The following is a 14409-nucleotide window of genomic DNA, read 5'->3' on the forward strand; positions in this document are numbered from 1 at the left end:
TACAAGGGTATACATATATATACATGTGTATACATGGATATACATGGGTATAAATGAATATACATGGGTACACATGGGTATACATCGACATACATGGGTATACATTAATATAGATGGGTATACATGGAACTGCATCGCTTTACATGGATATACATGGCTCTACAGGGATATACATGGCTCTACATGGAAAAACATGGCAATAGATGGCTATACATGGATATACATGGGTATACTTGGGTATACATGGGTATACATGGATATACATGGGTATACATGAGTATACATGGGTATACATGGATATACACGGTTATACATGGATATACATGGGTATACATAGAGATATATGGGTATACATGGATATACATGGCTGTACATGGATATACATGGATATACATGGCTGAACATGGATAAAAATGGAAATACATTGCTGTACATGGATATACATGGCTATACATGGTTATACATGGATATACATGGGTATACATGGACAGACATGGGTATACATGGACGTACATGGGTATACATGGATATACATTGGTATACATGGATATATATGGGTATATATGGTTATACATGGATATACATTGATATACATGGACATACATGGTTATACATGCATATACATGGGTATACATGGGCATACATGGGTCTACATGAATATATATGGGTATACATGGAAATACATGGTTATACATGGATATACATGGGTATACATGGACATACATGGTTATACATGGATATACATGGGTATACATGGACATACATGGGTTTACATGGATATACATGGGTATACATGAATATATATTGGTATATATGGATTTACATGGGTATACATGAATATATATGGGTATGCATGGATATACATGGATATACCTGGGTATACATGAATATATATGGGTATACATGGACATACATGGGTATACATGGATATACATGGGTATACATGATTATATATGGGTATACATGGAAATACATGGTTATACATGGATATACATGGGTATACATGGACATACATGGTTATGCATGGATATGCATGGGTATACATGGACATACATGGGCATACATGGATATACATGGGTATACATGAATATATATGGGTATACATGGACATACATGGATATACATGGGTATACATGAATATATATGGGTATACATGAACATACATGGGCATACATGGATATACATGGGTATACATGAAGGTATATGGGTATACATGAACATACATGGGCATACATGGATATACATGGGTATACATGAATATATATGGGTATACATGAACATACATGGGCATACATGGGTATACATGAATATATGTGGGTATACATGGACATACATGGGCATACATGGATATACATGGGTATACATGGATATACATGGGTATACATGGACATACATGGTTATACATGGATATACATGGGTATACATGGGCATACATGAATGTATATGGGTATACATGGAAATACATGGTTATACATGGATATACATGGGTATACATGGACATACATGGTTATACACGGATATACATGGGTATACATGGACATACATGGGCTTACATGGATATACATGGGTATACATGAATATATATGGGTATACATGAACATATATGGGCATACATGGATATACATGGGTATACATGAATATATATGGGTATACATGAACATACATGGGCATACATGGATATACATGGGTATACATGAATATATATGGGTATACATGGACATACATAGGTATACATGGACATACATGGGTATACATGGATATGCATGCATATACATGAATATATATGGGTATACATGGAAATTCACTGGTATATACCTTTATATATAACAATTTAAGGCTTTAATACATCCATGATATAATTACATACTATTATGATACACTTTAATAACACTACTTAAAGTACCTACCAAATTGTTTTGGTTGAGGAAGCCGCTGAGGTACTGGAGGCTCATATTATTACGTCAATGACGAAAGAATGCCAGCACTTGATTATGATCGGCGATCACCAGCAACTTAGGCCTAACCCCGCGGTGTATGAATTGGCCAAGAAGTACAAACTTGATGTGTCATTGTTTGAGAGAATGGTGAATGCGAAGATTCCGTGCGAGAGATTGTCAGTGCAGCATAGAATGAGGCCTGAAATTGCCGCCCTGATGAGACACATCTACGAAGATCTCGAGAACCATGAATCTGTGGAACAGTATGAAGACATCAAAGGAATGAAGAAGAACATGTTCTTTATCAACCACCATTATATTGAAAAGTCAAGCATTGAGTCGCACAGTCATACTAATGAACATGAAGTGAGATTCTTGGTTTGCCTGTGTGGATATCTGTTGAAACAAGGGTACACGGCAGAGAAAATAACAATTCTGACAACCTATGCGGGGCAAATGTTTGCCATTAGAGACAGCCTAAGGGATGAAAACGATGAGATATTGAGAAGCATACGTCTGTCAACCGTCGATAACTTCCAAGGCGAAGAGAATGACATCATCCTGCTCTCACTTGTGCGAAGCAATAAGGAAGAGAAAGCAGGCTTCATCAAGATGCAAAACCGTGCATGCGTGGCTCTCTCACGAGCCCGGAAGGGGCTCTATTGCATCGGCAACTTTGATCTCCTGTCCAGCCAGAGTGAGCTCTGGAGAAAAATAGTCTGGGATTTAAAAGGGAATTTAAGCATTGGAAACGCCTTGGCTCTCAAATGTCAAAGTCACCACACAGAAGCCCTCGTGAAGACGGCAAAAGATTTCAGGGAAAAAGTTCCCCACGGAGGCTGCCTTCTTCCGTGTAAAGTGCGTCTGAAGTGCGGTCACGTTTGCAAAAAGCTTTGTCATCCTGATGATATTGAACATGAGCTCTATCGCTGTAAAGAACCATGTCGCAGAAAGATCAAGGGTTGCAATCACCTTTGTCGCAGGCTCTGCTGTGAAGATTGTGAGACGTATTGCACAGTTCTGGTGCCAAAGACCCTGCCATTTTGCGGTCATATCGAAACAGTTTGCTGCGGAAAGGAGCTCTCATCGGTGACATGTTCCTCGCAATGTACAAAGACACTCTTGTGCGGTCATCTATGCCAGGAAAAATGTGGAAAACCATGCACGAAACAGTGCCGGGAGTTAGTTAAGAGATGTGATTGGCCATGTGGGCATGATGTTACCGTTTCCTGCTCTGCGACTTCAGCAGATTGTCCATTCCCTTGTCGCGCCACTTTAGAGTGTGGTCACCGATGTTGTGGGACTTGTGGCGAATGTCGAATGGGTCGTATCCATAAGCGATGTAAGTTGAAGTGTGGTCGCGTGTTGGTTTGTTCGCACGTGTGTAAGGAGGCTTGTATCATGCCATGTCCACCTTGCTCCAGAAATTGTGAGAACCGCTGCATGCATAGTGATTGCAGACGAAGTTGTGGAGAGCCGTGTGTACCATGTAAAGAAACGTGCCCATGGGAGTGTCGCCACATGAAGTGTTCTAAGCTGTGTGGGGAGTTTTGTGACCGAAGACGATGCAACGTACCCTGCCAGAAAACCTTGCTATGTGGCGGAAAAAGTCGCATTCGCCATGTTTGCCGTGGTCTGTGCGGAGAGCCGTGCATTTGTGCAATTTGCCAGGATAATGATGGCAATCCGATAACCGAGATTTTCTTTGGAACAGAAGATGAGCCGACGACTCTCTTTGTTCAGCTGGCAGACTGCAAACATATCTTCGCTGCTGCGGAACTAGACAAGTACGGTACTAAAAAGTCGACCAAGTCTTTCAGGGCGAAAAACCAAAATTGATTCTACCGTTAGAAAGGAAGGTCATTATTCACGGAGAGGGGGGTTGGTGGATGGAGGAGGGCTCATAAAGTTTAGTTTCTTCTTTTTTCTTGGAGGGGTGGGGGTAGGGCAATTTTTTTTGCACAACAAAAGGGGCGGTCAAAAAGAAACTTGGCGTGGCAAACGGGTTTACAAATTATTGGTCAATTTATAAAAGATCACCTCATAGAAGCTTCTTGGTTTCTCTAGTCAACACTAATTTATACGATATGCCCTGAAAGGGGATTATAGTGAAAAGCTTTCTTTACGTGGATTTCAACTCCCAATTGCTGGTTTTCACTCATGTGATCAACAGCCATGTTTTTCAACGAAAACAAAAGGAAGCGTTTGCATAATAATAGAGTTAAATTCCCGGAGGATTTGGTCGAGGCACTAACATGGCCGCCTTTTCTTTGTTTAGGGGCACCAACATGGCGGTCGTGACGTCATGTGAAAACCAAGAATAGACCTTTTTGCAGATACGGCGGCCTTTTTGATTTCTATTGTTTCGAAAGACATTATGGGATGCTCAGGGGGCAAATTCAATCAATCAATCAATTCTTTATTTGATAAAGCAGGTTAAAAGTACAAAAATTACAAAGTAATAGTTGCATCAGCAGCTATCAGCCGATGTGGATCTGCTATGTAAAACTATTTAGAATATATGAAATAAAATATAGACTAAAACAATTACAATTACAATTACTCCATATGCCCAATTACAAAAAAGCTGCCATAAGGATAGGATAAGACATCTAAGGGAGACACTAAAGAGTGTATCCCATCTCTCTACATACCTCATAACAGTACTTCTGTAAGCAGGTATAGATTAATATGTACTTGCCCCATGGGCATCCCATAATAGCTATTTGAAACAATAGAAATCAAAATGGTCGCCGTATCTGCAAAAAGGTCTATTAAGGTCCTCGCAAAAAGGTCTATCAAGGTCCTCGTAAATACTGAACACTTCGTTAGTCTCCGATCCTATGCATTTTAATACGCTTAATATTCCTGAAATCATATCTGTTTAGAAAGTCGTGATTGTCCAATTAAGTTTTTCGTCGGAGACCGTGTGTTTTTATGCGTTTTTTATTTCTGTTTTGGGGATTCGATCGAATCACCTCTGAATTCCCACCATCCATTTCAACTGTTGTATGCATTTATCGTGAGTATCATGACCAACAGCCTCGTCAACTGACTTTGACTATATTAATTTGTCTTTGAACTGAAAGATTAATGGAATCTCTGCTTATGTCCAAGGTACATGGATTCTATCGATAGCAACGACACCGGAAGTCACGTGATCGAGTTAAAGTCTTGCCCTCGCTGTAAAACGCCAATTCGTACGAGCCTGCGATACGGCAATGTCATTAAACAGCGGCTACAAGACATCGAGAAAGTGAAGATTGCTGCTCATGGACACCCAAGTGAAATGACCGAGGTTAGGGAAAAGCTTCGTCGGCGTCTAGATGAGTTATCAAAGATTTCTCTGGGAGAAGATAGAGAGAGAGATTTGAAGCGGCTTACACGCACTGTGGACCGAATGGCAAAAGGATCAGGGGCTGTAACAACGGAGAATCAAGTAACGTTGATGGAGAGATATTCCAGGTTGTGCCAAAGATTAAATGAAAGTCTTCGTGAACCACGGGACGAGCCTAACTCCCATATCCGTTTTCTTGGTGTGTATTCGTGGCCGTATTGTTGTTGTCCGATTTAAACGAATTTATGTTTGACAGGAAGGATCGAAAGGATCGACATTATCGATACTGTCAGTATCGATAGTGATCCTGATATCGATAGTGATGCTATCGATCGACAGTATCGAAAGGATCTACAGGATCGACAGGCTCGTAGGGGTTTCTACTGGTAACAGTGGGTTTCCACTGGGAAAGAATTGCAACGATGTCGATCACATCAGTACGGAAACGTTTTGATATTTACTATTGCCATGGCAGAGGTACAGCACTGCTGAAAGACCCTCTAAAATTCAGTTTTCTGAAAAGATCTTGAAAACTAGTTCGGTGACCCAGTAATTTTTTTTCAAAATTCGAAAAATCTTATTAAATTCTGTTACCCAATTCGTAGTGGGAAAAATTCTCAAGCAGAACTTGAGTTATTTATGAAAATGCTGTTGGATTACACTGGGTAAATTTTTAAATTAAAACAAAAATTTTCTTTATGCAAATTCGATATTTTGCCCGTAGAAAAGCTCCACTCACAGACCCAGTTTTCGCGCTATGAGCAAGTCGTATGTAATGAACCTTTTTGCAGATACGGCGGCCATTTTGATTTCTATTGTTTCGAAAGACATTATGGGATGTTCAGGGGGCAAATTTATATGTATTCTCACTGTATTCATAATTAGTGCATCGCGGAATTTGAGCTATTTCCTTCAGATTCCGCCGTGCTCTGCGTCTTAGGGGCAGGTATGATGCTTTGCCGTCCCTTTGCTTAAATTCTCGTGTTTTGCCTCGATCGTTGTCATTTTGCCCGCGTTCCGGTGAAGGAGCTTCAGTCGCCCCACCCTCCTCCCCTGGTGCCGATCGACGCGGCTACGCTTAACTCCCGCTGCATATCTTAGCTGCCTCAGTTGTCGCGGTGTCCTCCCGTAACTTAGTTTACCGCGATGTGGCAGTAGGTATGCAGTGAGGATAAATTACTATTTGCCCCCTGCGCATCCCATAATAGCTATTTCAAACAATAGAAATAAAAATGGCCGCTGTATCTGCAAAAATGTCTATTGCTTCTTAACTTAGTCTATGTATAGATATTTCAGGCTCTTGGACGTGACCATTTGAAAATAGGCAGCGATTTCGGCACCAATAATATTGGTATGAATAACAATAAAATGGTCTCCAAACTTCAAACATGTCTTCTGGTCATCATTTTTAGTGTCTGAAAGACGATTTCGGGGTTATTTGACATACCTGACCTCGGCACTGACATTGCCCTTTACTATGAAATTACAAGGTAGGAGGCGTTATTTCGAAGCAACCCTCGAATCTGGCTAAAACTTGCGAAAAAAATGCCTCGAGCGATAAATTCTCTCGCACAGAGCTCCCTTGTCATTACGGAGTCTACGATCTACGACCCGACGGTAACGAAAACGTCGTATAAAATTGCAAGTTCAGATTTATTAATTATTTATTAATCTTTTTCGTCGGTTTGTGTAACTTCCAAAAACTAGCGCAACTTTCCAGGAACTGAAATAGGAGGTGCGGTGTTGAAGCTACGATAGAAAATTTAAATTCGCTGCCTTGTGTTCACGTTCTCCATAAAACTTGAGAATTGGTCATTTCACGTCGCAGATTTGCCGAAAACGTGAAAGAAATGTACAAAAATGAAAAATGCACGTGCTGAGCGTGCAAAGCTATTGTTTTTGCTCATTAAATATGCGAAATTTGTGACGCTTTCGTTGCCATCGCGTAGTAGATTTTGAACTCCCTATTTTATAGTGAAAGGCTGTCAGTACCTACAATAGGTCAGATATGTCAAATAACCCGAAATTGTCTTTCAGACACTAAAAATGATTACCCGAAGACATGTTTGAAGTTTGGAGAACATTTTATTGTTATTCATATCGAGATTATTTGTGCCGAAATAGCTGCCTCACATGACTATTTTCAAACGGTCATTTGAAGAGCCTGGGCTATCTATATAGTCTATGCAGAATATGTTGCGATTGGCAGAGTTTTTTACTTTGCTTCTGTTTTACGACAAGTAATTGTATACCTCTTGAAAATCGAAATGCCATACTTTTGACCTATAGGTTTACCCATGCAGTCGGAACTGGACAACTTGAGAAAGCGGTTCATGTCTTTTGGAGTCACAGAAAGGGAACTCCGAGATATCAACAGAGAACTTACCAGACTAAACGTCCATCTTGAGCTGAATCTGCTACTGCACAATATCAAACGGTTTGGCGCTAAATTGAAGCAGTGTTACATTGGAGTTATCGGTACTATAAGTCACGAAGTATCCCAAGGGAATCTTATACAAGAGGGGAGACTGGGCGAGATGCTAAAACAACTGAGTGCGATCAGGTGATTAGTAAGCCTCGTTTTTGTGCAGGTGAAAAACTTGAAAGAAGTAGAAGCACCGCAAAGGAACTAGGAAAACTGGATTGGAAATAGTAAAAAGAGTTGCGCGGGCTATGTTAACGTTGAACGCAGGAAACCTATTCAAATGTTGCAAGATAATCTGGTAATGACCAGTTCATGGAACTGAAAAGCTTTTCTCCGATCCGCCAAGTGTGATTGTGGGAAAAATATTTCCAAGCTGGTCACGAAGCAGGGAATTTTTCTAAGAAAGTTATCGGAATGAAAAATTAGCTTTTCAGGAAGAGATAACCATTGGGCTACAACGACAATGTTTCATTTTAGAATTTTCACGAATTTCAATTTAGAATTTTCGAAAAGCCCAGTTGCGGCCTGTGAAAGTGGAAAAATATATAATTTCATAGCTTAGTTTATTTATTAGTTAATTAATCATTATGCAAAATTTTGGAGGGCAAACAAAGAGTATTATGGTATCTGAAAGTGGCCTATAAGTAACACGGAAATAGTCACCAGGTCGGATTGGTTCTATGACCTTTGACCTTTCGATTCCTAGTTCGGATGCACCACCCCTGAAATACAAGGGCCGCATGGGAGCTTAGTCCATTTTGCGAACTACGGCAGTTCCATTTGACAAACCTCCTGCGTTCTTCTCGGACTGATATGTCAATTCCTGACATATTTGCATTGACTTGGTGCGAGTTAATGCTTTCTTTTTCTTATCCCGATCAATTTATAAAGAATTGATTGCATATTTTCGGTGGTGATTCGAGCTTACTCGGGAAAAGTCCGAATGCTTCTTTGCAGGAGTCGAATCTACGACCTTCCGATTACTAGTTCGGATGCTCTACCTCGGAACTATAGGAGACTCGTCAGTGGTGACTCGGGGATACTCGGGAAAAGTCCGAGTGCTTCTTTGCAGGAGTCGAATCTACGACCTTCCAATTACTAGTTCTGATGCTCTGGCACTGAGCTATAGCTATAGCTATAGACTCGAGAGAGCTAGGCAGTTGAACTAGGTTCAGGTGATAATTTTGTTGCATATTATTACAAGATGATTCGACTTTTTTTCCAGACAAATCAATTTGCGGCAGAAACATAGCAAGACAAATTGTTTCCGACCTCGTTCCATGACGTTTCGCTGTAGAGAAGTTGAACCCACCACTTTTCCATAAACCATTATGCACGCCATGAGTACCCATCTTTTCAATTTGCAGCCAAAACTATCGCTTCCTCTCTCCTATGACGGAAGAAGAAACCCAAGAGATTGTATCTGCAATGAATCTCTCGCAAGGCCGCTGGTACAAATGTCCGCAGGGACACATCTATTCCATTGCCGGGTGCGGCCGGCCAGTGCAACAAGCCATTTGTCCTGAGTGTAGGAATGTCATTGGTGGGAGACGCTACCAACCTTTTGAAGGAAACATGGAAGCTCCTGAGATGGGAGGAATGCAGAGAACGAGGGCAAGACCGTGAAAGACTGTCAAGGCCGAACAATTCAAGAAAAGTATTGTAAGCTCGAATATGAAGTGTGGTAGTGTTCAGAGTCATTCATTTCAGGATAGTTCGAAGTTTTGAAGCAAAAAAAGCGGAAACATTTGTCTTTTTCCAGACTCAGTTAAGTTTTTCACCTGGTGATGGGTAAATAAGTTTATTTTTTGACTGATTGGTATTGATATTTTTTGGCTGCTTCTCACAGCGTTCGAGTTCTTTGAAGTTGCTTGACACATTTTACTGCAATACAGTGTTTAAGATTCAGTCTTTTATTAACACGTTTTTTTTAGAACTTCTTATGCCTTCAATCCACCAAACATGCAGCATTAAGACTCGTAGGTAGGCAAGGACTGATGTACGGGAACGACATTCAGCTAAAAATGTACAGATCTCGGATCTCTCCTCAATTCGCAATCATTCACTCGTAACTGATTGTTTTCTATATGTCCAGAACGGCTAAATTAGTGTAAACGCCCTTGAAGTTACGTATGGATGGTAGTATTTTTTTTCCTTTGGTTAATCAACTTTTGAGGTGATTTGAATAATGTTAAGTATACATGATCAATTTTACTAGGATAAATGGTAAGGTCCCTGGAATACGGAATTTCTTTTTTTAAAACACTATTCTATGTTTTTTGAATCAAGTTTATTGAAAAACAAATTTAAAAATTGTGATCTTGTCGAAATCGCAAATATGACAAAAAAAAATAGCAATCCTCATTAGAATTGGCACAATAGGCCTTATTCACGATGGCCGCCATGTTGGATTTGCTATTTATCATGTAAATTAGCTACACACTTCTGAGGGGGCAAACAACACAAGTTCGAGAGGTTTTAACGAACATCTTAGCCACACAGACGATTTTTTTCACGTTCATTGAATATTTTTCACTTAAGTAGTAAAATGGAATGATTACACAAGTTACTTCGGTGTTTTTTTGTAGTGAAAAATGAGGAGATAACGAAGTAGATAGTCAAAATGTCAAAGGCAATCAAAGATATAAAGTTATCATAAATGGGACTTAATTCTAAATTGTAAAATGTACTTTTAAGAAATGTTATTTCAATATTTCGACGAGCCGATTTTCCGCAATTTGCCTTTATTCCATTGTTTGCCCTCAGCATAACACATGGCTAATTTGCATGACAATTTGAAAACCAACGTGGCGGCTATCGTGAATAAGGGCTATTCTTCTGTGTGCTACTGTTATTTTAAAGATCTCTCTTTTGGATGTAGCTCTATCAATTAGTTTGGGACGCTAAAGCAAAAAAAATCAATAATCATTGAGCATTTTGTATCATCTGACCCGTGACAGCGGTGAAGGTGACGAAAGCCGTTTTTTTGTATCATCTGGATGAGCTTTCGGAGGATGAGCTTTCAGAAGAAGAATCTAATTAAACCTACTCTAGGATGACAGGCAAATTTTTCTTCAAGTTGTTTCTTTGTTTTTGCCAAGCATGAATTTCTTATTCATGCTGGGCAAAAACAAAGAAACAACTTTAAGAAGAAGAATTTGCCTGGTCACGTGATGAAACCTTAGGTCTGGTCCGACGAGAAGACCTGGTATCTACGAACACATGTACGATAATTGTTACATATTTGGTAACTATGAATCAAACCTTAGCGTGATAGACATAACCACTTTAGATCGTATCCCAGTTCCTAATTATATTTTTTAGATGCTTAAAGAAGAAAGGCCCATGTTGCATTGCAAACTTATTCTAACCACTAGTTACTCCATATAATCTTAGTACTAGTGAACTCCGTGTAGATAAAAAAAATTCTTATATAGTAGCAGATTCCTTCATAGTTCGTGTATTATCTCTCGTATTTGGAAGTTGCCATCAGGTGTAAAGAACGTATTGTGATCATGATGGAATGATGGTATTAACGAGAATTTTCGTTGCCCAATGCACCGATTGTCTCTTTTAGAAGACACTTAATTGAGATGAAATAAATGAATGTACATTCGGTGCGTTCACTTTTAAGTTAGGGTTAGGGTTATTTTTTGGGGGTTCTTAGTTTTAAGCGTTTTAAAACTCTATTTCTATGTATTTGACGTTAGGTAAAATATCTTATCTTATCTGGACCCCCACCCCCGCCCCCACGTCAAGACAACACCTACTAGTTAAGCAAACTGAGAAATATAATACAATCATTCCACGATCATCACAATACATATGAACGGTTTTTAGGATGTAAATTGTTTGGCAAATGTGTAACTGTCCAGGAATAAAAATGGTACAAACAGCGCGGGAGTTTAAAGGAGCAGCATGAAAATTTATTGTTGAGTGTTTTCGTTCTCCACGTAACGTCAAATTATGTCAATCATCATTTCCTTTTTGGAACTTGAAATTGGCTATTTGCCGGTGTTCCCTCGTGTGGATTTTGAGCTGCTAGTTTTCAAGGGAGAGGGGTAGGAGTTACGAATGTACTTAGCTTACTTCAGTTTAAATGACAAAAACTGAAAAGCAATCTCAACAAGCTTACTGTTTTAATTAAGTGTTTATTTGTATTTCAAAGAACTCCCAACACCAAATATTACCGAACTTACTGTACTTATTATGTATCAAACTCAAAGCTAAAACTGAACTCGTATAGATTTAATAAGAGTGTTTTTGGACAGGCCAACGTCTTTATTGACACCCTTTCAAAGCGAGTTTCCTAGCGAGTCCTAACTCTAATTTTTTGTTGTAATAGCAGTTGGTTCAACATGTCGTGTGAATAAAAACTGATTTTCACAAAAAAACAAAACTTGATTAGTCTTGATTCAGAAAAGTTCTACGTCCAACTCGTGTTCCATAGTGTCAAATAAAGGACTTCGTTCTCTCCTGACAACAAAGTTGTGACACGTTGCCTTGGTTCAAGTGGTTTAGTGTCACGGTATTAATTTTGCAAAGGAGTACCAATTATGGACCTTTTTAGTTTGTACGTTTTGTTTTCCATTTCAGTCCACGTGATGTTCCCAAGGAAACTTTCCTTTTATTTTTGTCATAAGTTATGCCTACATATGCACGTGCATAAAGATTGAAAGAAAGTGTTCCCTAGAGTAACATCACGTGGTCTGAAATGGGAAAACAAAACGTACAAGATAAAGAGGTCCGTTGCTTATTGTTAGAGCGAGTTTCAATCGAGTGTCGTAAAACCAAAAACAAAGTAATTTTCTTTGGCCAATCAAAAAGGACGGAGACAATCCAGTAAACCAATCAAAACTCGAAGTAATTACACGTAGCCGACACCAAGGGGGTGGGGGGGGGGGGGAAATGTGCACGCGCGAGCCACGATTGGTTTTGCTTGTGACTGGTTGAAAAAGTGGCGTGAGAACTTTGAACCAATCGCTGAATGAAGTAATGCAAAACCAAAGCAATTCACTGATTACTTTCGACACACTATTAAAAACCGCTCAAAACTGTATTGTTATATCAATTCGTCTAGCAGCCACATGGATACCACTAAATTAAAAAAAAGAAGAATATTGTTGCCCTTATTCACAGAGTAAATTATTTTGCAGTTCTTTAACTAAGGGCGCTTGCCTTTTGTCAGAACTGGCCTACCAGACCATTCAGTTTGCAAAGAAAATGCAGCAAATTTGAAGGAACACTTGCATTATAATCAATACTATTATTCTGGAGGAGTATATATATCATCCTCGAAGTGTGTCAATTCAGTTTGAAGGCGTTGTAGAGTTAGTCCTAACAAATGCCCGGTCTGGCACCTCAGTTCTGTCAAATGGAAAGCATGCTAAGCCTATGCACTTATCAATGTCTGTCTTTCAAGGTATGGGTCAGTCGAAAGTGTTTTATATCCCCACCCTTGGTTTCATGATAACAAATGTCTTGAAATAAGGTTCTCTCGACTTCCTTCAACACCTCACCTCGGTTAAAAGTGATGCCGATGACTGTATTTCGACCACGGACATGTGATATAATTTTCATGTTAGAAAGATCATCGCAACGAGCGGTGCAGGAGAGATCGCGGGACTCGTCCCCAGTCGCCTCTAATATGCGCCATTGATGAAGGGGACGACTGGGGACGAATCAGAGCCGTGATCATGAACAATTTCCAAAGAAGCCTGAAAAAATCCAGGGGCCCGTTTCTCGAAAGTCCCGAAAACTTTTCGGGACCGAAAAGCCATCTGTAAAATTGCCAACCGCTTGTTTTGGAAAGCCGATCTTTTAACATGTTTTCAAGGTAAGAAAGAGCTAAATAACTGTGAAGTTTGACGAATTAAATGCCCTCTGTTCTTAAGTTACAAAGGGAATTGTGACACCCGAAAATGGCCCGTTAAGTTTCGGGACTTTCGAGAAACGGCCCCCGGGCTCGAACGGGACTCGAACCCATGACCGCGCGATTGCGCTGTACACCTCTCTAGCAACTGAGCTATCAAGCTATCTGGGAGCCGTGCAATTGCGAGTTCGTATTTTACCACGAATCATCGGGATACAATACGAACTCGCAATTGTCCGAATCCCGGGTGGTTTGACAGCTGAGTCCGTGGAGAAGCGTACAGCGCAATCGCACGGTCATGGGTTGGAGTCACGTTTATGCTTGATTTTCTTCAGGCTTCCTCATAACTGCTTAATTCTTACTTAACCCTTTCATTCCCCCGATGGAAACGTTCATTCTCCCAACTAGTACCATAGAGTTGTTTGTTGGGTAGTAATGAGAATTTGATGTTATTACAACCTTCATTCTCAATACCTGTCTGACTGATACTTTCATTGAAAATTGTGAAGAGAATTTTCATACTGATTACTCCTGTGAGTTAAAGGGTTACCTACCATGATCATTCTAACATCAAAATTGTACCGCGGTCCGTGTGGCAAGCGTTCCCGTACCAGCGAAGGTTTTGAAATCAGTGCTTTTTCGGCATCCTTCTCGATATATTTCTTCCAAGAAATCACGTGCACCAGAAGAATTTTGTTAACATAAGCTAATGTGTGCTTGAAATGCCCCCTTAGTCATCCCAGCTGACCAGCAAGAATTCGCACCGGGTAAAATGTATAATCCATACCGTATATCCCTCCCTTGAGGAAGACAGTGACACGTGCAATAGTTAACGACT

At 39.9% G+C, this 14409-nt stretch overlaps 1 protein-coding gene across 1 annotated transcript in view; it reads left to right on the forward strand.

The window, feature by feature from the left end:
• The window catches only part of LOC137984407 (NFX1-type zinc finger-containing protein 1-like), a 33291-nt gene extending 23963 nt beyond the window's left edge, over nucleotides 1-9328 (forward strand). Inside the window, 4 exon segments of the mRNA XM_068831585.1 lie at nucleotides 1901-3724; nucleotides 5055-5473; nucleotides 7564-7837; nucleotides 9067-9328. Coding sequence (XP_068687686.1) covers nucleotides 1901-3724; nucleotides 5055-5473; nucleotides 7564-7837; nucleotides 9067-9325 — 2776 coding nt within the window. The 3' untranslated portion in view covers nucleotides 9326-9328.
• Nucleotides 9329-14409: the final 5081 nt, after the last annotated feature.

This window comes from Montipora foliosa, chromosome 14 (genome assembly GCF_036669935.1).
Source record: "Montipora foliosa isolate CH-2021 chromosome 14, ASM3666993v2, whole genome shotgun sequence".
NCBI lineage: Eukaryota > Metazoa > Cnidaria > Anthozoa > Scleractinia > Acroporidae > Montipora > Montipora foliosa.